At 42.8% G+C, this 25,257-nt stretch overlaps 1 protein-coding gene across 9 annotated transcripts in view; it reads left to right on the top strand.

The window, feature by feature from the left end:
• Positions 1-15,922, top strand: part of ELAVL1 (ELAV like RNA binding protein 1) — a 52,482-nt gene extending 36,560 nt beyond the window's left edge. For 4 of the 9 annotated variants that reach the window (XM_086862868.1, XM_086862871.1, XM_086862869.1 and 1 more), the window contains exon 6: positions 5,420-6,995. In XM_086862868.1, the coding sequence (XP_086718994.1) occupies positions 5,420-5,744 (325 nt within the window). In that variant the 3' untranslated portion in view covers positions 5,745-6,995. Of the gene's footprint in view, positions 1-4,250; positions 4,365-5,419; positions 6,996-12,332; positions 14,952-15,725 lie in introns of those variants that run through there. The other 5 variants (XM_086862867.1, XM_086862872.1, XM_023943127.2 and 2 more) reach the window with 3 other exon arrangements.
• The last annotated feature ends 9,335 nt before the right edge of the window (positions 15,923-25,257 follow it).

The following is a 25,257-nucleotide window of genomic DNA, read 5'->3' as shown; positions in this document are numbered from 1 at the left end:
AGTGCAAATAATATTCCCATCCATGATGAAGAGACCAAATACCTTTAATTCAGTCCTGTAATAATCACTCAGGAACAATAAAAATTATTAATGTATTTATGTCAAGAATTGCTGGTGAAACTAAATTCTAATAACCAGTTTGTTCATTATTCTATTATTGCACCATTTAGAGCAGCATTAATGTCAATTGTGTGCGTTTCATAGAATCACAGACTGGTTTGGGTTGGAAGGGACCTTAAAGCTCATCTCTTCCCACTCCTGCCATGGGAAGGGACACCTTCCACTATCCCAGGGTGCTCCAAGCCCTGTGCAACCTGGCCTTCCAGGGATGGGGCAGCCACACCCAGTGTTTCTGTAGGCTTGAGATGTCACAGTGAGGATTGAGATGAAGAAAAATGTTCTGTCTCTGTTCCATTCCTGCTGCCGTGGGAGCTTGTCCTGCTGGATGTCTGTGCCCAGTGCTCGTTTGTCAGCATACTTTGGCTGGCTGCTGCTCCCAGTGACAGACCTGCTGGTGGGGAAAGCTGAAGATTTTGAGGTCCCACAGCCTGGCAAAGGTAGGAATAGAGCAGTTGTGGGTCAGGCTGTGCTTTCAGGAAGATGCTGTAGAGCCATCAGTTGACTTGCAGACACAAGCTCTTCATCTCTGCCTGGTCACAGACTTGTGAGAACTCTAACACTTTCTACAAAGCTTCCTTCCCTCAATCACTCATGCAGACACGTCTGTACATGTATGCCTGCATGCACCATGGAGTCATGGAATGATTAAAGTTGGAGAAGACCTCCAACATCATCTCGTCTGTCTCTCTGTATTTTTCCTTCCATCTTTAGAGTTAGCTGCAAGTTTTTCTTTTGAGTTTGTCTTCCTTGAAAGATGCTGAAGTGAAGGAGTTGTGATTACTCATGCTATAGATAAGCTCAGGAACCTGAGTTTGGGCTGAGTTTTTTTGTTTTGGTAGTGAACAAGACATGATGACTGGATAATCAGATTCCACAGAGTCTGCAGTCTGTATAAATTAAAGTTGTGATCTCTGCCACAGAGGTTGAATACTTATCCTGATATTTTGATTGCATTTCATCTTGTTTCATCATAATCCCTGTAAATCCAGGATTAAATCTTTAGTATCTAATTTGTAATTATTAATTTCCTACATATATTTCTCCAACCCTTTGTATAATGTTCTTTTAATCCTTTAGAGTTCCTGTGGTGTTTGTGGCTCACATCAGTCTTAGTGCTGTGTTCCACTGGATTCCTGGGCTAATTCAAAGGCCCAGAGGGTCTTCTTCCATCCAGAGGGAATGATGCCACAGGATGGGATTGTGTCTGGAGGACAGATAAAACATCTGGGGCAGGGGTTTCTTTACAGTGTAAGATTTCTTTCCTTAAAGAGAATAGCAGATCTCCAGGTGCTGAACTGTAATGAAATGGAGGGGTTCAGTTCCTGAAGCATGAGGAGACTGCCTAGGGCCCCTGGAAGTCCCGTGCTTTTGCAGCTCACTAGAGCTTTATAATAGAACAACATTCTTTCAAATCTCAGTTATTGCCAGTTCAGCTGATTTAGCTTTCTGACTTCTTCAGGGTTGGAGCCAGTTCCCAGTTCCTGTAATGGGCATAACTACCGATATCAGCCCCTGAGTTCTGCCCTGAAGGCCTGAAGGGGAGCCATTTCTGACAGTTCTTTGATCCAAGGGGAAGTGCAAGAAGGCTGTTTAACCCTGTCAGTGATATGGTTGCTCAGACAGCTCCTGTACATCTGCTTGGTTTCACTCCAGTGAAATTGTTTAAATTTTTAGTTTTTTGACCAATTTGTAATTTGGATGCAAGCTGTATGTATTGACTAGAAACCATTTCATCCAGAGTACTATTTCACCAGTTCTGGAGGAATACAGGAGTGAAACCCCAATTGCTTCTGTTCTTCCTTATGTGGTTGTTTGATCCAACACCCTGATTTATTTCAGGCTTAGAGTTTGTGTCACTGAGTTCTCAACAAGATTTGTGTTGACCACAGCAGATAATTTCTGTCTGTAACTGAGACAGCAGAAAAAGTTGCTTGTCGGAAAGACATCATCAGTGTACTTGAGCTCCTGCTCTTTGTGGAATTATTAAAAAATAAAAAGCTGCCAAGCTCAAGGGCAATGACAACACAAGCAGGTATTAAAACTAGTGTTCCTGCTTATTGGCATCCCACCTGTGTAACAGTACAGTATGTAATTGTCCTTAGAATGCAGGGAAAAGAGTTCAGCACAAAAACCAGCACAAAGCTTTGTTAGGGGAGGTTTAGGTTGGATCTCAGTTCTTCCCCCCGAGTCTGCTGGCACTGCCCAAGCTCCCCAGGGAATGGGCCCGGCCCCAAGGCTGCCAGAGCTCCAGGAGCGTTTGGACAGCGCTCTCAGGGATGCTCAGGGTGGGCTTGTTGGGGGGTCTGGGTAGGGCCTGGGGCTGGACTTGATCCCTGCTGGTCCCTTCCAGCTCAGGAGTTTCTGTGATTCTATGAAAAGTATTTATAGGACTTCTATAGACCTAAGGATAAATTGCTTTCATTTAGGAGTGTCATTTCTGAGATTGCATCCTCCCATGGGTTAAACTCATCCCAAGATCTGTAAAAACGAAGCAGTCTGTCTGTCTAATAGCAGAGGGAGCAAAAGGTCATTAATAGAAGTGAGAAGCTTATAAAGTGAAGAAGAGTCATGATTGAAAATACACTGTTGTTGATACTTAATGCCCCCAGATGTTGGAAGTATTAGGTTAGCTTGAAAGAACCATCCACAAATAACACTGGCTACAGACTCTTCAGGAGGGTTGAAAAAGCAGTTTGGAGGAGAGAGTATAAAAATAATTATAACAGAATTGAGGACACCAGTTGTAAGTGTGCTGAGATTGTTCAAATTACAATATTAAAGGAATTTTAAAACCACTTCCTCTGAAACATCCTGTATCTCTGTTTGCCTTAGTGTTTGCCCTAGTAGGATGTTCTTTTAAATATCCTTAATAAGTATAACTTCCTAAAGGTCATCTTAAATTGGCGTGGCCACAAAAATCTGTCCTGGTAGGACAGAGAGCTGTGTCAGCTGCTCCAGGTCCTGCTCATGCAGGCTGTTACCCTGAACTGACAGAGATCTGGGGTCCCTCTTGTGCAGAGTGGGAACAGAGATGCATCAGAGGGGCTGAATAGTATTTCCTACAGGGTTTGTTGTTGGGGTTTTTTTCTAGTATTTTAGGGGTTTTTTTGTTTTACCCTGTTTTGTTTGGTTTGAGTTTTTAATAAACCTGTAACATTTTTGTGAGTCAAAGCAGGAAGAGAGGACAATCTGTTTGAAGATAAGTATATCCAAAGAGCAGGGGTACTTGCTATTTTAAATTATTTTGTCTGTAACAAGCATTTAGATTTGTTGTTTTCTTGCATTTAACACCAGTTGCTCTTCTTCAACTGATTGCAGTCTTTGATGTGGTGTTACCTGGGCTCATGGGCAGAGCCTTTGAAGCAGGCAGGGGCAGAGCTATAATGACTGCTGGAACCAACGTCAGGCAATTCTGAGCTCAGTGGTTTAAGCAGGGACTTGGGACTGGTGATCTGTTGAAATGAAAACTTGACAGATATTAAGATAAATCCATCCTGCCAGACCATTACTCACTTGGAAAGAAGCTACAGAACTGAAGGTGTCTGTCAGAACAAGTAAGTGTATCAAGCATGCAAGCGCAGGAATGTTTTTGTACAAAGCCAAAAGAAATAGCAGATGTGTCACCTCATCATCAGATCACATGGATTGGTATGTTTCATTCACCTTGTGGTACTTTTAACTGCTTTTTCAGTTTGGCTATAGAACAAGGCTTTCCAAACTTGGATTTTCGTGGGGCTGGCTGTTAGTGAGTCGGTGCAGCTCAGGAGTGTCCCACTGTGGTCCGGGAGCCCCTGGGCTGCAGAGCAGCAGTGAGGGAGGGATGGAGTGACACTTGTTCTGGGTACAAGAGACTCCAGGAGCTCAAGTGTCCAAGGCAGTGAGCTCTGAGCACCAGAGAGCCTGGGGGAGATGGGCACTGACTGGTTCTTGTGTGTGAGTGCAGAGTGTGTGTGCGTGTGTGCGTGCACTGCCACCCCTCTGCTCCCCTCCCTCCCTGTACACTTCCTCGAGCCCTCCCTCCTCGGAAAAGGCAGCAGCAGCTCCTTGATGCAGTGCAAGAGTCAGAGGGGAAGCATTTGGCACTTACTGCAGCATTCACTGCCCAGACATCCCTTCCCTGTTTCCTCCAGGTCAGCAGAGAATCAGGATCTGCCACCGCCCTGCTCTTGGCAGAGAGCAGCTCGTGTACCGCTTTTAAGGGGTTTGCAAATCACCAGTGGTACACCTCAATTTGGGAACCCCTGGTATAGTATCATTATATTTCTATGATCACATGACCTCATATTTTTAAATAATAAATAAGTACAAGGGTAAAGTGAGTTTTTGACCTTAACTTTCACATTTTCTGGCCTTTGAGTGCTTAGCTGTGCAGCCCTAACATTGTACTAAAATATTGAGAAGCTTTGATTTTCTGGAGTGTACACCAGAAATAGAATAAAGGGGAATTAGAAATGTGGGTTATAGGGAAAATAAATTAATACAAAGCAAGACGTAAACAGGAGAAGATTTTTGCATTTTGTTATGCATGAATCCTGCCGAGGTATTGTGAAGGAGGCAGGATTCAGGAAGAGTGTGTAGGTGATTTTAAAAATCCAGTTCAGTAAAGTCAGATCTAAGTTTTCCTGGAAAAATTAATAAAACAATCAGTACACACTGGAATAATGAAACTGCACTGAGCCTGCTCATGTTGGGAGTGTTTGCCTGTACCTGCTGCCTTTGGGTGGAAAGGGAGTAGGTTTTGTTATGTTTTACAAAAGAAGAAATTAAGACATACAATCTCTACTCCTAAGAACACAGCACACTCATCCCTGCCCCAGCAAACCCAAAGAAACTCTTTGACTTAAGAGTTTCCCAACATATTCTTTTTGAAGCAAGAAAAGGAGCATGGGGTGAAAAAAAAATCTCCTGTGAAATAAGTGGGAGATGTCTGGGGCCTCTGGGAAGGTGCTGCCTGTGCCCCCAACTCGAGCAGTTCTGCAGCAATGCCCTGGACACTCTGAGCAGCCTGGCTGAGTTCAGAGATCCATCCAAGTACCCTGGGAAGGTGATAATGTAATTTTGCCTTGCCTGTTCCTTGTTTATTTCTAAGGATAGTTCCCTGTTGATAAAGCAGTTGGAATACTTACCTTTTTTTTCCTGGCAGCTGTCAATTTGATTGTCAATTTGAATGGGGAAACATTTATGTGGCGGTTTTGATGTGCCATGTATAAAATATTCATTCTCAGTTGCTTCCCATTCAAGTTACTTTGCTTAATTGAATTGAACTTTTACATGAAATATTGTGCTTTTTATTTGCTAGGTTCTCTCCTATGGGTGTAGATCACATGAGTGGGCTTTCTGGTGTAAATGTTCCAGGAAACGCATCTTCTGGCTGGTGTATCTTCATCTACAACCTTGGTCAAGATGCTGATGAGGGAATCCTCTGGCAGATGTTTGGCCCCTTTGGTGCGGTTACCAATGTGAAAGTTATTCGAGATTTCAACACCAACAAGTGCAAAGGTTTTGGTTTTGTGACCATGACAAACTATGAAGAAGCTGCAATGGCCATAGCAAGTCTTAATGGCTACCGCCTGGGGGACAAAATCTTACAGGTTTCCTTCAAAACCAACAAGTCCCACAAATAACTTGCTCGTGCTTTTTGTATGGAATAGATAATGGAGTGACAGAAGTTGAAACATTTTTGTTAGTGTAAAACTCATTTTGCGCCAATTTTCACAAGTGTTTGTCTTAGTCTAAATGAGAAGTGAAAAGGTTTTATATTCTGGGATGCAACTGACATGTTCAAATGTTTGAAATCCCACAATGTTAGACCAATTTTAAGTTCCTTTAAGTTATTTCATTTAAAACATGTTAAAAATCCCCTGAAATCTTAAGTAGATTGCATTAACTAGACCCTCTGGATGGTGGTAAAATTGAAGCATGCTTTCACTTATGAGACTAACATTTGTTTCATTGAATGTTGTCTGCAAAAACTGGAATTTTTTGAAAAATATCAGGCTGAATTCATTGATTTTCTTTGGTTTTATGTTGTTCTTCCTACCCATCCCCCTGTCCTTTTGTTCCCCCCCAGTTTCAGTAGTATGGAAGAAAAGTTGAGAAATACTAATGTTTTAGTTGACAGTGACTTGTTTGATCAATTAATATTCATTACTCTCTGTCTAGTTGAGGATCAAGCTTTTTAAAGTCAAGGTCTTGTAAGTAGTAGCATGCCAGCCTAACTTTAACACCATTGAGGAGGTAAGTTGCACACTGAGCAGTGGCCAAGCTGTCCAATTCACAGGTTTTAGAAATGTGACCTTTAAAGCCCACTTTGAGAGGAATGGACCAAAGAGTTTCAAAGAAACTCCGGGAAGATTTCAGAGTCAAAATGAAACTCAAAAAATGCGAGTGTGAATATATGTTGCTACTTTATCAGACTGAATCTCTTCTGTCCAAATATTTAATGCATGGTGCACTACTTACTGGTACATTATAATGCAGCAAGATACTTACTCATTTTCCAAGATCATTGTAGTTGGAATTCCTTTGGCAGTTCTATTTTATAAAGAAAAAACAGTTATAAACATTTGAGCATTGTATTTCTCGCATCCCTTCTAATGAGTGCTAGTTTTTCTATTTTAATAGGATTTTGTTTTGACAACTAGCTTTACTTATTGAACACTCAGCAGAAAAGTACTTACAACTTGCAAGTTAGATATTAACCAAAAAACCCCTTTGATTTGTAGATTTAAAGATTAATCCCCCAGGTTTTCTGCAGACTGCCTTGAAACTCTGAGTTGTTCTGTTTCTGTTAATTTTCTTTTGCTTTTTTGTGTTTTTTGTTTGTTTTTACTTTTGCATTTAAGAACATTAAATTTGATTTTGTTTTGCTCAAATTTTGTTTTGTTTTTTATTTTCTGTTGTTTTTTTTGCTAAGTATTGCACAAAGTGTCCAGCTTTCAGAGTGTTTTAAGGAACTGTAGCTCTTCTTCAAGAGAATTTTAATTTACTGCTTTGACAGATGAGTAAAAGAAAAAGAGTTTTTGAAACAAGCACCACAATAAATCCGTCACATAGAAATGATGTGTCACAGACTGATGTAACCCTCAGGTGTGCTTGGGTAGGAAACTGGGATGGTTGACCCTGCCTGTACAGGTGTGTGAGCTGCTGTGCACAACTAGAGACTTGGCTCTGGTGTATATGTAGGTAGACCAGGTACGGAAACGAGGTCTATGGCAGTTTAATGCAGTGTGTCTTTGTTTTGCCTGAATCTCTACGAGCCCCAGAGTTCATTTCCAAACTCCAGAGGCCAGTCCATGCTGCCTGCTCATCTCCCTCCATCCCCAGTTGACCCTGCCTTGTGCTTGCCACCGTTTGTCCTCTCCTTGTCATCCCCTTGCCATGGGATATGCACAGCCCAATGGCTCCCTCACCCTCCACATGCAGCTGAGCTGCTGCCCAGCTCCAGGGAAGTTCTGTAGGGGGACCTGATCTGATGTTCCTTGACCTGCCCAGGGCATATCTAAACCCTACACATAGGCCTTGGCCCAGTGAGCAGCCTCCCGCTGAGTTTGAGCTTATGTGCAGTGAATGCAGGTGGGATTTTTCCTGTTAAAACATCCAACCTTGCCTCTCCTGCCAGGCCCTCCCCATCTCTTGAGAAACTCGGTGCTTGGTAAAACAGTGACTGTGACACAGCAGCCAGCCCACTCCCACCCCTCAAAGCTGTTCTTGGCTGTCAGAGTTTTCCTTCCACCAATTCGTCACCATCCATTTATCAAGTCAATGATTATTTCTTTTCTGCATACAGGGAGAGCTTGGGAAGCATTCTGGGGGTTCTCCCGAGTTAAAGCTGTGTAGTACAGACAATTTCTCTTACCCATCACTGTTGAACCCTGCACTGCCCTGTTCCACAGGAGTGGGCTGTAGTCATTCCCAGTTCCGGTCATTCTCTCTTGCTTTATTCCATTTAAGATAAATTTGCTACTAAACTAAATGGGAATTTCTGTTTGTCACAATATTTATCTGCGGGTTCAGACCTCCAGTGAGTGACCCCTAAACACGACTCTGTATCAGTACTGGTTCCAAGCACACTGGCCATGGCAGCTGCACATTGCTGTGCTGCCACTTCTGAATAAAACCCCTTCTCTTGGATGCTTTCTGGCATCACTCTTCCTTGCTTTTTCCACTGCTTCCCTATTTCTCTAATTCTTTGCTAAATAAGAAGGAAATGCAGGATATGTTTTTGTACCACTACAACAGTCTCTTTTAGCAAAGGTCTGATTCTATCTTTCTTTGATAGTTGCTCTGATAATAATTTTCAGGCAGTTGGTATGAGCAAAGCACTGCTGCTCAAGTCAGGAAAAGAGGAAAAACTCCTGCTAAGAGCCAGAGCTGATACCAGAAGTAGTGTATGAGCTGTGCTATTCTAACAGTCAATAAAACCTTGGTGTAAATAGCTGAAGTCCAGAAAAAATTGTGTATGTATTTTTGATGCTTTTGATCCTAAACAGCAGCTTGTGCATCCTCCTAGTAAAGACCAAAAGGCAGCTTCTGAGGGTGGAAACTAAATTCTAACAAGACATTTGCCAGGAGTTTTTCTGCCCAAAAGGTAGGAGCAACTGGTTTCCTCCTCACACCCTGCTTTGAAGCTCTCACTTGAACAGACCTGTTTCAAGAGAGGTTTTGGCCTCTAATTCTCAGAGTGCTCTGCTGTTCATCCATCAGTTTGATGGAATCGAGGTTTCTGCCAGGTGATGCTTCTGTCAGTCAGTGCTTACAGGATCTCTGTGGAACCAAAGGGCTGTCTCAAAGCAGAGGTCTCATATTGCTCATGAGATACAGTGGTCTCACTGAGGTAGAGAGTTCTGGAAAGTCTTCATTGCGGGATTAGGGTGTGATGATCAGATTTTGGAGACCTGGATTTTTTGGTCTGTACTGGAGATGTGCTACAGGAACAGCTGAGAAGGGAGTGTTTTGGGGTCGTTTAGACTAGGTTAAGAGTCTCTTGGGAATCCCCAAGTGTAGCTTCTGAAGGAACAGGTGTAATTGCTGCTGAAAACACAGTTATCCATGCTGCTGTCACAGGGTTTCATGTATAGATGCTGAGGGGAGTTATTACATTTGCTTCTCAGATGTCCACATGAATGGACATGCAGAAGAACACTGGCCATAAGCCTCATCATCTGTAAACCTCCTGTTAACCATTAGCAGATAGGGAAATCCCACATAAGTATGGAAGAGGAATCTCAGATGTTGCTGTATGTGCTTGGAATGAGCTGGCAAAGGCACATGCAGATCCTTCAGGTGAGGGGATGGCAACACCAGAAATCCAGACATGAACAAAATCAGAGCAGTGTCTTCAGTTCTCAGTCATTCCCTGTAAGATGGTATCTGTGCACTGAAGTGTTGGATTTGTTTTATTTTTATTTTTCAAGCTGCACTATCATAAAATTTGGTTTACTTGGGCTGCTCCACTCTCCTGTCAGAGACTGGCCAGTGCAGTTACTGTTGCCTCCTGAGCCCTCCTGTGCCAATCCCTGCATCTGTTCTGGCTCTGGGACTGGGAAAGGCTTGAGGACCCCGCTCTTAGGGTGAGGGGAGAAGTCACCATCGCCACAGCGGTGTGTGTGGCCACACAGCTTTTCCTTCCCTTTGCTTGGATATGTTTTTTGTACATCTGGATCATGTGAGCATGAAAACCACTGAAAATCCAGACACGAGTCACTGGAGCAGGATAAATTGTCACTGCAGTGAACACTGGTTGGTCAATGTGTGGTCATTTGCCCTTGTCCAGATGACCAAAGGGTGTTTGCATGGAGAGGACACCTATTTTTTAGGGGGATTGAGTGTTGTAGTAATGTTATTTATACAAAGCAGTTTAAAATCTTTTTAAAAAAGGTTTTTAAAAAGTCCTGGTATCATTTATAGAAAGAATATCCAGCAGTCAAAAGAAAATGATGAACTAACTGTAAAGGTGATCCATTATTTTAAGGCTGAGTTTGGAAAATGAATAGTTATTAAGGTCCTTCAACATTTGTTACAATTCTTATGTTGCTTTAATGTTCTGGGTAAGGTCAATAAAGTAGAAATTCTTCAAATATTTCAGGAGAGATTTTTTTTTTTCAGTGCATTTTAAACAGCAATAACTCAAGTTCCTTTTTGGATAGTTTATCATTACATGTCTGCTCTAAAAAAAACCACTTGGAGAATGTCCCTATGTTTACTTTTCTAACACAATATACAGATCATATGATAAAATAAACTGTTTATTCACAGTAGCTCCTCTGGTAGCTCTGCCCTGCAGAAGGTTAGAGTTTATGGCAGGTTTTTAACAGACGGCTTTTGTGAGCTGCTGGTAACCTGGTTCAGTCACATAAGTACAGAGCAGTTTGTCTGGATGCTGCTTCTGTCAGAAGATCCCTGTATTTTTTATTTCCATAATGAAGAAATGTGTCCTTTATAACTCTGTCAATGAAGCACCTTATTGTTACATTTCTACATTTAGGCATCTACAAATAGCTTTAGAAGGAAGGGACCAAATTCACCATAAGGAAACACCAACCCCTTGAGCTCCCTGAGTGGAGCTGCACTTGTGTTTTGGCTTTTTTTCATTTTGTTTTTATTTTCCAAGAGCTGTATTTGTCACCTGAGGTAATTTAATCTCTATTTGGAAGCAGGAGAGTCTTTTTGTGCCTTTGGCAAGTTCCTCTAACGTAGCTCTGCACTTCTCAAGATTGGCTACTCAGCACAGTAGATTGGATAAATCCAGAGCTCAAGAGGCCAGTGGTTGTTTTCTCTGATTATTATTTTTATTATTACTGAGTTTCTCCTTACTAATGTTAAAAATGTGGAGTTCATGAAAAGGGTCTCTTTCCCTCCCCCTCACTTGGAAGAGGCGGTACCTCCATGACCACCAGTGGATTGAAAATCACCGTTAATTTCTAAGCGTCACTCGTAGGTTGATCAGGTATGGCATCATTTCAGTGCTTGCTGTTTGTAGAAGTCTCATGTAGTCAAACAAAACCAAACTCAAAGTACTGCTTTCTCATCCTGCGTGGTTTAAAACCAGTCAAAGTCTTTATGATCTCTAAAGCCTAACACACCACCCCATGAGTGGCTTTGATGTTGAACTCTGGCAATTCCTTCTAGATCACACTTGATCAAACAGCAACAAAGATATTTTTCTGTTGAGTGGAATTTTCAGCACTGAAATTCTCTTTCGTTGCTAATGACAGGAAAACAGTAATGGTAGAACTGCCACCTGAAACCTTGGAAAATTGATTCTGTGTTCACATTTTAGAATCTCAATATTCTCCTACTGTTGTTCCTTATTTCTAAACATTTTTGGGCAAGTTTTTAGTGGTATGGCTGAACTTTTTCACTTGGTCATTGAGAAGAAAATAACTTGAGACATTTGAAACATAAATTGGGATAAACCTTGATTTGATGAGTAATTTGAATAATACTGTGCTTCTAGTATTTTTATTGATTACCTTTAACTTATGTAATCTTTTGTTTATAAATTAATCTGTTTGTGGGACAGAAGGTTTTATCAATTGCTTTCCATACTGTACAGTATATGGTTACACATTTTGTATATTTAGTGTGTTTTTAAGTTATTGATTTGTTTTATATCAAATAATTTATTTTTCAGGTACCATTTTCATTTAAACTTTGTTTTTACATGGGTTTACTTTAAATAAAGTATGACACTGCTTTCCAAATGTCTAAAATGAAGTTGAATCCCATTGTGTTATTTTGAGATGATTTATGTAAATTAACTTATTTTAGAAATAACTGCAAAAATGTACCAAATTCATACTTTGGTTGTGCTTCAATTCAAGTGCTTGGAAATTCTCTGCAATGATTTTTGAGCAGTTTGAAAAAATGGAATTTTCATATTGAAACAGTTCAAAGATTTGTTGATGAAGCAGTAGCTTTGTAGAATCCTGTGGATGGAGTTATGAACATTGTTTTCTATATGAATTTTCAAAATTAAATGAAACAACTCATAGATATTTTACACTGGTGTTAAGACTTAAATGACATTATCTATGTTAATAGTGCAAAGGAGTTTTGTACTTTGCCACATGTTCGTGGCTGGTTTTGTTGAGCACTTGTTTGGAACATGCTCAGGATGCTTTTACTTGAGCCCTTGTGAAGGGTGATGTACTTCAAATAGAATTAGGCTTTTACTTAATTGTTCATATTTTGTCTTTTTTTCCCTGCAGGAATTGGATTATTATTGTGCAGTTTGGAATTTGACATATTTTCAGAAGAATCTGAACTGTGTTCAGGAATGGGCCAATCAAGGTTCCTCCACTAAAGTTGTGGCCTTGTTAGAAAGATGGAATTAAAAGAAGGGCTTAGTTTCCTTTTTATTTTTCAGGAAAAATGTTGTTGTCTTTATGTTACATTTTTCTCAATGATTAAAGCAAACCCAAAGTCCAGCTATACTGTTACTCAGCTACTTCAGGGAGCTCCTGGGGAAATTGCCTCAAGTTGGCCCATTGGAGGTTTAGATTGGATGAAGATTTTCTGCAAAATGCACCAGGGTTGCCAAGCAGTGATGGCTGCAGAAGTGTTCAAAGAAGGTGGCTGTGGCATGGAGGGGGGTCATGGGCTAGTGGTGAACATTGTGGTGTTGCCAGGTTGATGGTTGGACTTGATTGCCTTAGAGGGCTTTTCCAACCTAACAACTGTGATTCCATGAGAAGGGACTGGACCATCAGTGCAGGTCAGGCTCCCTGGTTCCTTGGATGAGGCTGGGGCAGGACCAACACTCCCAGGTAAAACCCTGGGGGAGGTTCTGTAAGGGGTGATTTTCAGAAATGCTTCTGAAACCATGTCCTTTTGATTGAAGGAGCACATATAATCCTGCTGGCTCAGCACAGACTGTGTTCCAGTCTTAGTCCTTTCTTCACCAACACACCATTGGTTTTGGTAAGCTCAAGGCTGTCCTGCTGCATTTTGGCAGGTGCCTCCTGTCCTTCAGTCACAGAAATAATCCCTCTGAGAGCTGGGCTAATTGTTGTACCTTTGAGATGTTGCCTGTTATTTTTCTCTTAAAGGCTTACTGTGAAAAGTGATGTAAAGTAAGAGATCCAGTGTTTCATGTATGATGTCATGGAACGTATGGAAATGCTGCCTCAGTTCAGGATCTCTTCCAGCTCAGGAGTTTTTAGATTTCCAGTAGTTTTTTCTGCAATGGGAATTTCTCAGTTCAGCACTGTTCACCATATGGAGTTACTCATTGACCTAAATTGGTAAAGAGCAGAAGTGAGAATTTCTGTTCCTACCATTATATCAGTGGATTGTTGAATGTGCAGCATCTGAGGTATTCAGGAATGCTTCATCAGGATTTAGACCTTACTTGGGTTTTCCTTTGCATGAACTAGAACACCTCCATTCTTGCTCCCACCACAGTTTATCCCACATGGTTCACTTTCCTTATGTTCATTTGACCTCTATTGTATTTTCCATGTTTTCTTCTATGAAAAATCATGAGGGGAAAAAAAAATTCAATTCCAAAAAGCTTAATAACAGACATAGCCAAGTGAAGTTCTAGCCCCTCAAAAATGGCTCTTTTTTTAAAAGCAAACAAAAAAACTGAGTGTAGACCCATTAATGCCTAGACAGGGACTCTGGTTTTTGCAGAATTCCTGACAGACTCCCTGGCTTTTGACTATTCCCCCTCCTTGCTCTGCTGTTGTGGTATCCTGATTCCAAATTTTATCCCCTTCATTTCCAGAACAGTGAAAGAGGGAGGGCAGGAAAAAGGTGTTAAACTGATATGTCAGAGAAAGATGTCTGTATTTCCTATCCTTAAAAAAAATGGAAAGAATATGACTGTAAAAAATGTCCTGGGTCATGCTAACAGTGCACTTGCTCTGGATTCTGTCCCAGCAGTGGCAGTGAGCAGCTATTTAAGGAAGGCCTGGCTGCCATCCCCCCTCCCTTCATTCCCCTTGTGCTTCCCCAGTTTGGAAGTAGCTCAGTGTCAGAGGGGCCCTGCCTGTTCCCCAAATACCTCCTCTTCTTTAGAGTCCTGATTTTTGAAATTGCCTTTCTTTGTCCTAAACTGTCCTCTCCTTCCATCCTGTACTGACAGCAGGAAGGGGAAGTGCTACGTTTGGGAGTGGTTTTACACGTGTGTGTTATCTGTGCAGCTGAACGAAGGCAAATAAATCACAATGTTTTGCTCTTTGCACTGTGACACACTTTCTTTTTTGTGGGTTTTTTTGGAAGTGTTTTTGTATAGAAACAGTGATGAGCAAAATGGGACTCTGATTCTTAGTTTGTCAGAACTTGAACTAGCATCTCATTAGCAAATAATATTTCATTGTAATAAAACTAATTTAAACCAAATTTGTTAAATTAAAACAGTTGAAATACAGATTTTCTTTATTTGAATTTTAAGTGTGGTTTATGACTTTCTAAAGGTTGACATTTCCAGAATGGATTGATTTCTCCCTGCAGGGCTGGAGCTTCATGCTTATAAAAGAGCATGTGCTCAAACTAGAGCTTACAAAGAACTGAGTTGAATAAAAATTAGTTTGAGGCTTCCTGTGTTCTCAGAGTAGGGATCCGAGGAGCTGTTAAACCTACTTTAACAAACCTCTTAAACCTACTGTTTGAATGTGTTGGAACAGATTCTGCCCCAAGAGAAGGCTCGTAGAGGAGAGCAGAGCAGGAGTGGTTTGGCTTGGGAGCAGAATTGGGGCAGTGTAAGCAGTGCTGAGCTGCTTCCTGCCATGGGCTCCAGCTCTGGAGGCACTGGAGGGACAGTCACAGGAGGAGGAGGCACTGGCAGGACTCCAAGGCTGTCTTGCAGCCCATGAACAGCTGTGGTAAGTAGCTCATGCTTCTCAGTCCTGGCACAAAGGGGTTTGGTCTTGGTCTAACCAGACTTGCAGAGTTTGTGATGGAACACTTTTATGACCATATATCCTGCTTTACCATTCTGTCCAAGCTTGGTCCTTGTGCTTTACATCTTTCAAGAGACACAGAGTGCATATACATTTGTATGTGTGTGTACACACACATGTAATACCTGTGTGTAATAGAACGTGTAGACTGTATTTATACATTTAGAGTACCTACACATACCTGTCAGTTGTGTGTTACTGTGTCTCTGCTGTGTAGATGCTATATATAGCACATGTAGAATGGCACTTCTGCCCTGTCTCACATCCTGAGCAGTGCAGTGGTACTTCACGCAGAGATGTATGTCCTTAAAAAAAATCAAGATTATGTGCAGCCTTCTAAGGCATTGGCCAGAACTGTACAGTGATGTGAGGAGCGAGCTGTGGAGGTTTAAGAAAACTAATGTCCACATTGTGAAGAATTTAACATCCATATTTTTCAAACTCTAGAAAACTTCCACATCTGTATATTGTGTCTTAATATTTTTCAGCAGTGGTTCTGTACTGTACCATATCACTGCTGCTCAGGGAGCATCTCCCGTTCCCTTCTCCCTGTGAGATGCAGTGCTGTCACTCCATGGGAGTAAATGACTTCAGAAATCAGTGATTTTGTTTTAAGCCATCTGTATTCTGTATTTTCCTCCTTTCTGTTTTTATTTATTCCATGGTCCTTAATGTTGTAATCTTTTCTTACTGCAGGAATGGAGGAAGGAAGACAATTCAGCTGCAAGAAGGACTGTGGTTCTAGAGAAATGGCAGTGACTGACTGTGCATATCACGGCACACGGCATGATAGGCTGGGGTGCCTGGCCAGGCCCCTCTCTCTCCACCACTGGATTCCCAGAGAGACATCAGGGCTGCTCATGCTTGTTTAGATAAAATGTAGCAAAGCTTTATTCCAGTGTGTTATAGCTGCTTTTCTGAACAACACAAAGTTCAGGTTTAAGGTCTGACTCGCTGTGATGTCTGTGCCTTGTTCAATCACTCAGGTAGCTCATAAAGATCTGCACCAGGTGTTTTATTCCAGTGGTGCCTCCAACAGACTAATAGTTTCTGAAGAACATTCTGGCTGCCCTGATTTGCATCTTATCTTACTTAAACACAGTGATGCTCAAAGGCAGAACAAGAGCTGTAAGATGGAAACTGGTTGAGAAGCTTTGTGCTTCCCTCCTGATCTTGGTGCTCTGTGCTCAGCTGGGCATGTGTGAGCCTCATGTCCTGTTGGGGACCTTGAAGAACAAATGTTTGCAATGAAATATTTGCCCTGATTTTGGAATAATGGGAATAATGAGAGCAGATTGTATCCAAGAAGGAATAAAACAAGGAGAGGACAGACTTGTTGAATTGGTGAGATTAAGGCAGCCTGGTGTAATTTGTGAAACATGACAGGAAGGATCCCTGTGGGAGCATTGGGGTCAGCGCGGGATAGGGAATTGGTTGATAGGAACTGTGTCAGCCCTTTGCTCAGTGAGGACTGTGAGCAGCATCTAGTCCTAACAAAAGGTCTGCTTAGTTTGCTCCACAAATGAAAGGAGGGAAAGAGGTGTGATGTCCTAATATGGACAAGGATGAAATGGTTTTGCTCAGAAACACTGGTGGTTTTTAGCTTTATGTGCTACAGCTGGGTGGCAGTGGGGCCTGTGGGGCAGTGCTGCTGACTGAGGTGTCAGTTGAGTTCTGTCTATCTCTTGTTCTTTATTGGACACAGAAGAGGAATTCCTTGCAATAGGTGCATTTTCATCCTGTGTGAAAGCTTAATAGGTTATTAAAATAATAATATTATAATTTTATAATTATATATAATTATAATTATATATTATATATTATTATTAATAATAATTAATAGGTTATTAAAATAACGTAACATTCATAAATGTTTTTGTATTAGAAGACTATATATTGAGGTCCTAAAGAAAACCCCATTATGATAATAATAATCATCATCAAATGTGTTTGAAGATGTAAATAATCTCCAAAGGTGAGCTCTGGATATGTTTTAGGTGCTGGTCCAGCACCTTGTACCAACCCTCCACTGTCATCTTACTTGTGCTGATCAAGATGTTGGTAGGCATTTATATAATTAAAAGAAAGACAAGTCTTGCCAGTGGTTTCTTTAAACCTGGATCAGTTGTTGGATATGATTCCCCTGTAGTCCCCATTCCAGCCATGCTAAAGGGGCAATTAAAGGGTGGGATCATTCTGCATAGTACAGCATTTCTATCAAAAAAGTGCACTGGATTGTGCTTGGGGTCAGCTGGGGGCTCAAGAAAACTGTAGAAATGAATTATCCTGGGAAGACAGCTGGACTACAGAGTGGACTATGGATGTGAAGGACAGTCCTTGGAGTCACTTCTTAAGTCAAAACTGCTGGTATGATCATCAGTCCATGTACCTAGCAAAAGCCAAAGAACCTGGACTGGCAAAAATTCAACCAGATCCAAATCAGAGTAAATGTAGTGAGAAACCAAAATAAATTGTAAATGTGATGAGAAACCAAAGGTACTTGTCAGAGGTCAGGAAGGAAAGGAGCTGTTTGTAAGCTGTGAAGTCAGGAAGGAAGCAGCTCTGTGTTCAGCCGAAGGGAGGACGTGGCGTTTCGGTTACCAAAGGTTGGGCAGTGGAAGTGAAGGACCTGCAAGGGAATGGCCATGCTCAAACCAGGAAAGATGTGATCTTAAACAGAAGTGCATTGTCAGCACAAGAGTTCTGGTAGGAAGTACATTAACTTGCCCCTCCTGGCAGTGTCTCATGTGTGGAAAATTGCAAATCACAGACAAATGTGTATTAGAGTTGTAGGGCATGGGCTGGTACAACCCTGTTAAACTGGTCTCTGTGCTGCACCATGTGTTTCCATAGACAGGACACTTACCCCTGCAAAGTGCTGAAACAGGGAATGAAGGCTATGGCAACTTCTTCCAAGGGGCTCTGAACTGAGGAGGCTCCATCACGCCAAGACATGGTCTAAAATACTACCCTAAAGCCATATGCTTCAAATTCTCAATAACAGAATTTAAAGATACAGAGCTAAATGAAAACGTTCAAATACATTTTGCCACAGAATAATTAATTTGGTGGGTTACTTTAAGAATAGTAAGTAAATAGATTTTTAAAATTCAGTAACTCCCATTTACCTGGACTTGTAAAGCATTTGATATGGTGTTGGATACCACTGAATAAACTTTGGTAGTTACAAATACAGGAAGTTTAGGTTGGGAGTTGCTTTGAAGAAGGAAGGCATCATGGAAAGGTTAGCACGAGGTTTCCAGCTGGTATTGCTGATTTCCCAGATCTTTGGGATGCATTTTCAGTATTTACCTATGTTGAAGTATCACATATGTGCTATGGCATCCTCTGCTGGAAATTGTGGAGAGATGCTGTAGCTCTTTCCTGACTTCCCCATTCCCACTCTCCTGTATGAGGAGAGGTTTTGGAAGGACAGAAGTACTGTAAATGCTCTTGGCCCAGAGCATGGGTCGGGCATGATGCAGAGGAGTGCACAGACACGTTCAGGAGCCAGCTGTGCAGAGCTAGGGCAGGGATAACAGGGATGTGGGACACAGCTGTGAGAGGGAGCTTTGGGTACAAATTGTTCAGGGCCTGAGGCAGTAGGAGAGTTCATGTGTGTCCTGTAGGCTCTGTAGTCCTGTGCTTTGTAGCATCTTGTGAAACATCTTGTCTCTTCAGAAGACCTTCTTGCTGGGGTAGTCCATTTACGTCTCTGTGTGCCACTGGTCTGTATCCTTTGGCTGGGAGATGCACAATGCTGGGAGTGAGGAAATCCTTCCAGGACAGGATTTGGCAATCAAATGTCAGTATTGTCACTGGTTTGTTTCTGAAAATGCAGTGGAAAGCTGTTTGTGAGAAATTCAAAATCTCGATGCATCTGTTGTTCAGGAGTTGGTCACACAGGTGATATAGGCTCAGAATGGGCATATAGTGAATTCTTTTTCCCAAGGAAGCTGGAGTACAGAAGTTTTTGGATGTCCCATTCCTAGGTACAGCATGTGGCACTCCTGTTGAGGTCTTTTTGCTTATGTAGAAATAGATGGAGAGAACAAAATCTTGTGATGTGTTTGTGCTGAACTGAACCATCTTGCCTTGCTTATTCTGACAGGGAGCCAGCTGAGCAAATTAGGTGGTTTTCCTCATGGGGGTGGGATATGAGGGAAGTGAGCATGTCACATAGGGTAATGATACAGTGATGAGAATGAATTGTTCACACCAGAAACCTGCTGTTGACAACTTCGTCTAGGTCAACACGTTTCTCAGGTAAAGTCGGTACTGGCACTGCAGTAATGATGGATGTGGCTGTTTGCTGTCCAGAACCAGCCAAGGAGTTGTGGGGGTTGTCACTGAGTCAATATCCTCAAAGCTATCTTTGCAATCCTGGGTTAAAGCAGTGTGTTCCTGATGGTTTCAGGTGAAATCCGACTGGAGGGTGGTTTGGTGAGGAGAGCAGAGCTTACCTGCTGTGTGTGGCTGCCAGAAGCATCAGGGCTGTACAGCCAGGGTGGCCCTATGAGCTGTGCACCCAGGAGGGCTTTCTTTCTGCACTGCACTCATTGCCACAGCTGTGTTGGTACAGGTACCCAGCCCTGGGTTCTTCCTTACGAAACAGGGTGTTGTTACGAGGCCATCTGCTTTGGGCACCAGGATGTGGTGGTCTTTGTCCCCAGCCTGACTCAGAGTAGGTGGGATCGTGTGGCTGTTGGCGCTGGCAGCGGTGGATGTTCCTGGTGGGTGCTTTTTCTTTTTGGCTGTGTTTGAGTGCTTTGAGGGTGCAATAGACAACGGAAGAGGAGTCCTGATTGCTCACATCTGCCCATTTGCAGAGTTCTTGTGTCTCTGGTTGTTTTTGTATTTGCCAGTTTTATATCTGCCAGTGTCCCAGGAGAGCTGCTGGGGGATGTGTGTTGTTCACCCTTAGCAGTGGGACTCACCAGATTCTTTATGGTCTGTGGTGCTTGACTGTGTCCCTGCTGAGGCTTACCTTGGCTCCTGCTCACTGAGCTCATGCCTTTGCTGGATCATGAGGGAAAGGCAGATTTTATGATTGTGGGTTCAAAAGATGAAATAATTCAGGTCCGTAGATGAACCCAAAGCTTGAGCAGTTCCCTGCGTGTTTGGTTTGCACCTGGTTGGAAAGGTGAGAGGGTGAATTAGAACAGAGTTCTACTTTGGTAACTAGTTGTGAGCAAGTGGGTAATTGCTGCTTGGGAAGGATACATCTGGGTGTTTCATTTCCTGCTTCAGGCTTTATGTCTAGGAAATGCAGATTAGTGCTCACGTTAGAGGGAAGCATGGTGGGGAAGACCAGCTCATAATTCTGAGTAGCAGCTGGGTGAATGCCACATCCTGTGGGGAAGAATCACTTGATACATGAGCAGTAAAAACCAGCAATTAAAGACCAGGATTGGCATTTTGTTGGCATTAGGAGGAGAACTGTGAGGAAGTTAGGCTGGCTTGAGCTGTGATACCACCAACAGATGTCTGTCTGCCAGGCTGTAAGTGCAGAGCATGTGCTTTGTCTGTCTCTGGTGATTGCAGCCTGTCAAAGTAAGTAACTGCTTAGGGTAGAGAAAGCAAGACAGAGAAATGGAGTGAAATGTCTAGAGAAAGCAGTGTTCTGAAGTTGGGGTCATGATGCTGCTCAATGTTATAGCACCAGAATCTGGTTTAAAATCCTGCTCTGCAGATGGTTGAAGACTCCAGGAATATTGAAAAGGAAAGAAGGAGAATGGCCAAATACCCATTTTGTTCTGTTTCAAGGAAGGACAGTGAGTAGAAGATATCTGAGGTGAAATGGCCAGGTAAGTGGAGCAGCAAGTTTTGGGTTGGGTGTAATGTTTCAGCCTTATTGTTCTTTCCTGTCTTGTGTTGAGCTGTGGTTTGCCTAAGTCCATGGCTCAGACTGAAAACTAAAACTGGCCTTTTAGAGTTTGAAGGTTCAGAATTCTAAAAATAGGTCTTTTGCTCAGACATGTAATTTAGGGTGGGATTCATCCTACTGCTCAAACTATTAGCCTTAGCACCCAGTCTGAGTCTGTCAGTAAGAGCCTTCTGAAGACATCTGCTCCTAAAGCCTGGGATGTAATGCTCAGAAAGGTGCCTGGCTCTCACTACAGGGCACTTCATGTGTAATTTAAATGAGGCACGAAGCTTCTAGAAAACAAAGGTAAGTGCACATTTCACACCTGGATACCAGGATCTCTGCACCTGCAAAAGTTTGGCTACTCCTGACATGGATTTTGGAGCATCTTACACAGGGATGCTACAGTTTCCTCTCCACAATGAATCCTGGAAAGTTTGCATCTGGAGAATGTCCAACACAGTGGCTGGAACACGCTGCAGAATTGTCCAGGTTGGTGGAGGCCCAAGGTAACGGGTCTGTGAGGCCCTCTGCACCCTGTGCTGTGCATGGCTGGGGGCTGATGGGATCCGTGGGGTGCTGTAGGGGTCTAAACACTAGCCCTAAAGGCCCAGCAAAGGTGCTGATACAATTTTTAGGGAGCCTGCAAGAGACCCAGAGAGGGACTTGAGACAAGGGCCCAGAGTGTCAGGACAGTGACAATGGCTTTCCACTGCCAGAGGGCAGGGTTAGATGGGGTATTAGGAAGAAATTCTTGGCTGTGAGGTGGGCAGGCCCTGGCACAGGGTGCCCAGAGAAGGTGTGGCTGCCCCTGGATCCTTGGAAGTGTTCCAGGCCAGGCTGGAGGGGGCTTGGAGTACCCTGGGATAGTGGTCCCCCTGCCCTGTGGCAAGGGTTGGGATGAGATTCGCTGCATGTGAACACTGAATGACAATTTATGAGCTAGATCTGAACTGTTAACTGTGGATCAGTTTGCAAGTGGTCCCATAGCACAAGCACTGATGTGCCTTGCTGTGCTCTCGTAGCATTGCGTTCTGGGCAGGACCTGTCCTGACCCTGGGCTGTGTTGTGTGTAATCCATGGGTGATGGGCTGAGCTGCACCTGCCTGCAGGAAGGACTGAAATAATTCATTCAGATTTTCTAGAAAGTTTATTATCACATCAGACAAGATTAGGAATTCCTCAAGGAAACTAATGTGTACAGTGAATTGGAAAGGCAGAAAATACATCCCCATGGAGGCATTCACTCCTTAGAGGAGCATTTAGTAGAGGTTACATGCTGTGATTGTCAAATAAAACCCAACTTATTTGCTTATTTGAGCTATATCTGTTGTTCAGAGCTGCTTTGAAAACCTGGTTTTATAGAGAAACCTGGGGTTGTAATAGATTTAAAGAATTATCTTTAAAAACATTTACTGGAAGGGAATTTTCAAAATCATTCTAAAAAACTTGCAGACTAATTTTGAAGTTGGTAGTATTTTAAATTAAAAGTGAATTTTGGGCTGGTTTTCACATCTGTTGTTTGGATTGTATTTTGCCACATGCTACAGCATTGAGTTATTTTGTTACTTTTTTCAGTTTTAGTAAAACACAAACTGAGGCACATTGTGATCCAAAGGAACAATGGCAGCAGTGCTCTGCTGACAGTTCCCTTCCAACTCCATTTATATGTCCTAAAAAGATGTGAAAATGATATAAAAGAGAAAGTCCCTGATTAAAACTCAATGTTTTATAAATTCAGGTATGTAAAAATAACTGGTGCTCTGGAAGAACGGATGCACAGAAAAGAACCAATCTGGAGGATCAAGTCAACTTGTAGGAACAAGCCAGTGTCTTCTGAGTAAAGTGTATGCTCAAGTCATTCAGTTCAATGAAAATTCATTTATGGTCAGTCACATCCTCAAATTCTCAAATACCATTGTGGAAATGTCATTCCCCAGTCAAGGCTCATGTGGCCAGCAGGTGGGTTTTCTGCCCATGTCTGGGAGGTGCCCCAAAGAGCCAAGGGCTGCTTCAACTTTTCCTTTTGCTTAATAACCACAGACCCCATAAATACCTTTCACATGGATTTTAGTTCACCAAAGTAGATTTCCTTGAGGGTTTTTTCAGTAAAATAACACTTGTATAACCACCAAATTTCTTCACCCAGTTGCTCTCCAACTTTATTGCAATAGTAAGTGCAGCAGCCATAACCCAGGGATCACCTGTATTACCAGAGCAGCTGAGATTTTTGTTTGTAAGGAAAACAAGGATTTTGAAGGAAGAAATACAGCATTTGAGCATGTGTGCTTTCTGTACACCAGATTTCTGTGCTGTAGGATATGTGCCTTGCACTGCCTGTACTTCTCCAATTGCATGGAAATAACATAGAGTTAGATTTTCAGTGCTAGAACAGAGAGAGGCACCTCTTTTTCTTACAGGTGCCTGGGAAAATAGTTTAAAATACTTTGAAGGTGCAGTGTATCTGTCAGTAGAATTTAATTATGGAACCACAGAATATACTGAGTCCAAAGGGATCATCACTCAGCCCCTGGCCCTACACAGATACCCCAACAGTTTCACCCTGAGATGAAATGAGATGCTCATCCCTGAGAGTGCTGTCCAAATGCTCCTGGAGCTCTGGCAGCCTTGGGGCCGGGACCATTCCCTGGGGAGCCTGAGCAGTTCCCCGGGTCCCTTTTTTTAATCTTTTTTGAGGCTGAATAGATGGGTTTCAGTTTGTCACGTGGAACTTCACCTCTCTCCCATCCTGGTCTCCTGAATACAGCTGGTACAGAATAAAACTCCTCCCAAGTGATGCCCAATGACTTTGTCCAGACTCTGCTACTTTCTCGTTTTCTAGAAGTCTCTTGTTCCTCACCCCTGATGAGTTTGTGTTGCTCTCTACAAAAGCCCTGCTGACATTCTGGGGTTCCATGAGTGCCACCAGCTCTCAGAGCTGGCACAGGGAGGCTGCTGTTCCCCCCTGAGCAGCAGATAAACATTGCTGTCAGTGTTTCCCCAGCAGCAGGTTACTGAAAACGCAGGTGGGGCTGGCATGGTCTGCGACAGTGGGCACCTCACTACCTGGGCCATCCCGTAAATCTCCTTCATTTACTTTTCCACAATTTCCACCCTGTTGAAGGTGTTCAGGTGCCTCTCCTTTGCCTGTGTGCAGTGCTGAAGATGGATTGTCCTTGCTGCCTTTGGGCTTTCCCCTTCAATAACCCTTCCCTCTATACCAGACCACAAAGAGATTTTCAGAAGCACTTGAATTATTTTTTCCCCTTGTTTTATCCTGTTCGAGGGTCACAGTGATGACAACCCAATTTTGAGGTTGCTGGACTCAAAGCTCTCCCTTGCTGTATTTGTCACAAGGACAAGGCTATGTGGACTCCAGCATGACACTTTACCTTTACCTTACTAGCATCAAAATACTTCCTGCTGATTTCCAAAATCAAAACATCTCTGCTAATGTGAATCTCACCAGATAGTAAGAGGTGTTACCAACACTTTGAAGGCCAGGTTGAACAGGGCTTGGAGCAACCTGGTCTAATGGAAGGTGTCCCTGCCATGGGAGATGAGCTTTGAGTTCCTTTCCAACTGGAAATCCATCCATTCTGATAAAGCACAGGGGCAAGTTGTCCAGGGTGCGATTGGCTTCACCAGCTCTAGATTTATTACTGAGATATAATATTCTGTGTTTTCAATAATATTTTTTTTCTTTGCTGCAGTGAGCTTGAGGATGTGCTGTTTAAATTGTTTTAGTATGACTTGCAGTTTCCAGGGCATGGGTCTGGTCTGCAGCAGCCAGAGCCCAGTGATGAGAGTGACTGCCCAGAGGCTCATCCTGCAACCCCAGCACTCAAGGACCTTTTGCCATGGGCATTCCATCCTGCCTTTTGTTGCAGGGTTAATGGTGTGCTGTAATATCCAGAGCTCATTGATCAGAAGAGAACAAATGTGAAAGTGGGGCTTGTCTCTGCTGCCTGTGCTGGTGTCTGTGCTGGTCAGCCTGGACTCACCTGGGGCATCCAGTGAGGGATGGAGGTGCTCCCATGCACCAGTGACTGACCAGAAAGGTCTCAAAAATCTTGCCTGTTTTAATTAGTCTGCTGGTGCAGGTGCATTGGAGGTGTCTGTCCAGCTGTGTCTGCAGGATGTGGGTAACTTGCAGACAGATGGGATACTCAGATCCTTGGCCAGAGCTGGGGCTGCCTGGAGCCTCCCCAGTGTCTCCCAGGGGGTTTTGGGTGCCTGAGCTCACTCCTGGTATAGAGGTACAACCACAAAACCCTTCAGAGCCAGTGATGCTGAACCAGTGTGTGATGTATCAAGGTGATCATACATGATATGGGAAGGAGGGAGGGATGTCTGAGGAAG

The sequence above is a fragment of the Cyanistes caeruleus genome, chromosome 25 (genome assembly GCF_971803275.1).
Source record: "Cyanistes caeruleus chromosome 25, bCyaCae1.hap1.1, whole genome shotgun sequence".
In the NCBI taxonomy this organism is placed as follows: Eukaryota; Metazoa; Chordata; class Aves; order Passeriformes; family Paridae; genus Cyanistes; species Cyanistes caeruleus.
The sequence above is the reverse complement of the archived record's forward strand: the minus strand, read 5'-3'. Positions and strand labels throughout refer to the sequence as shown.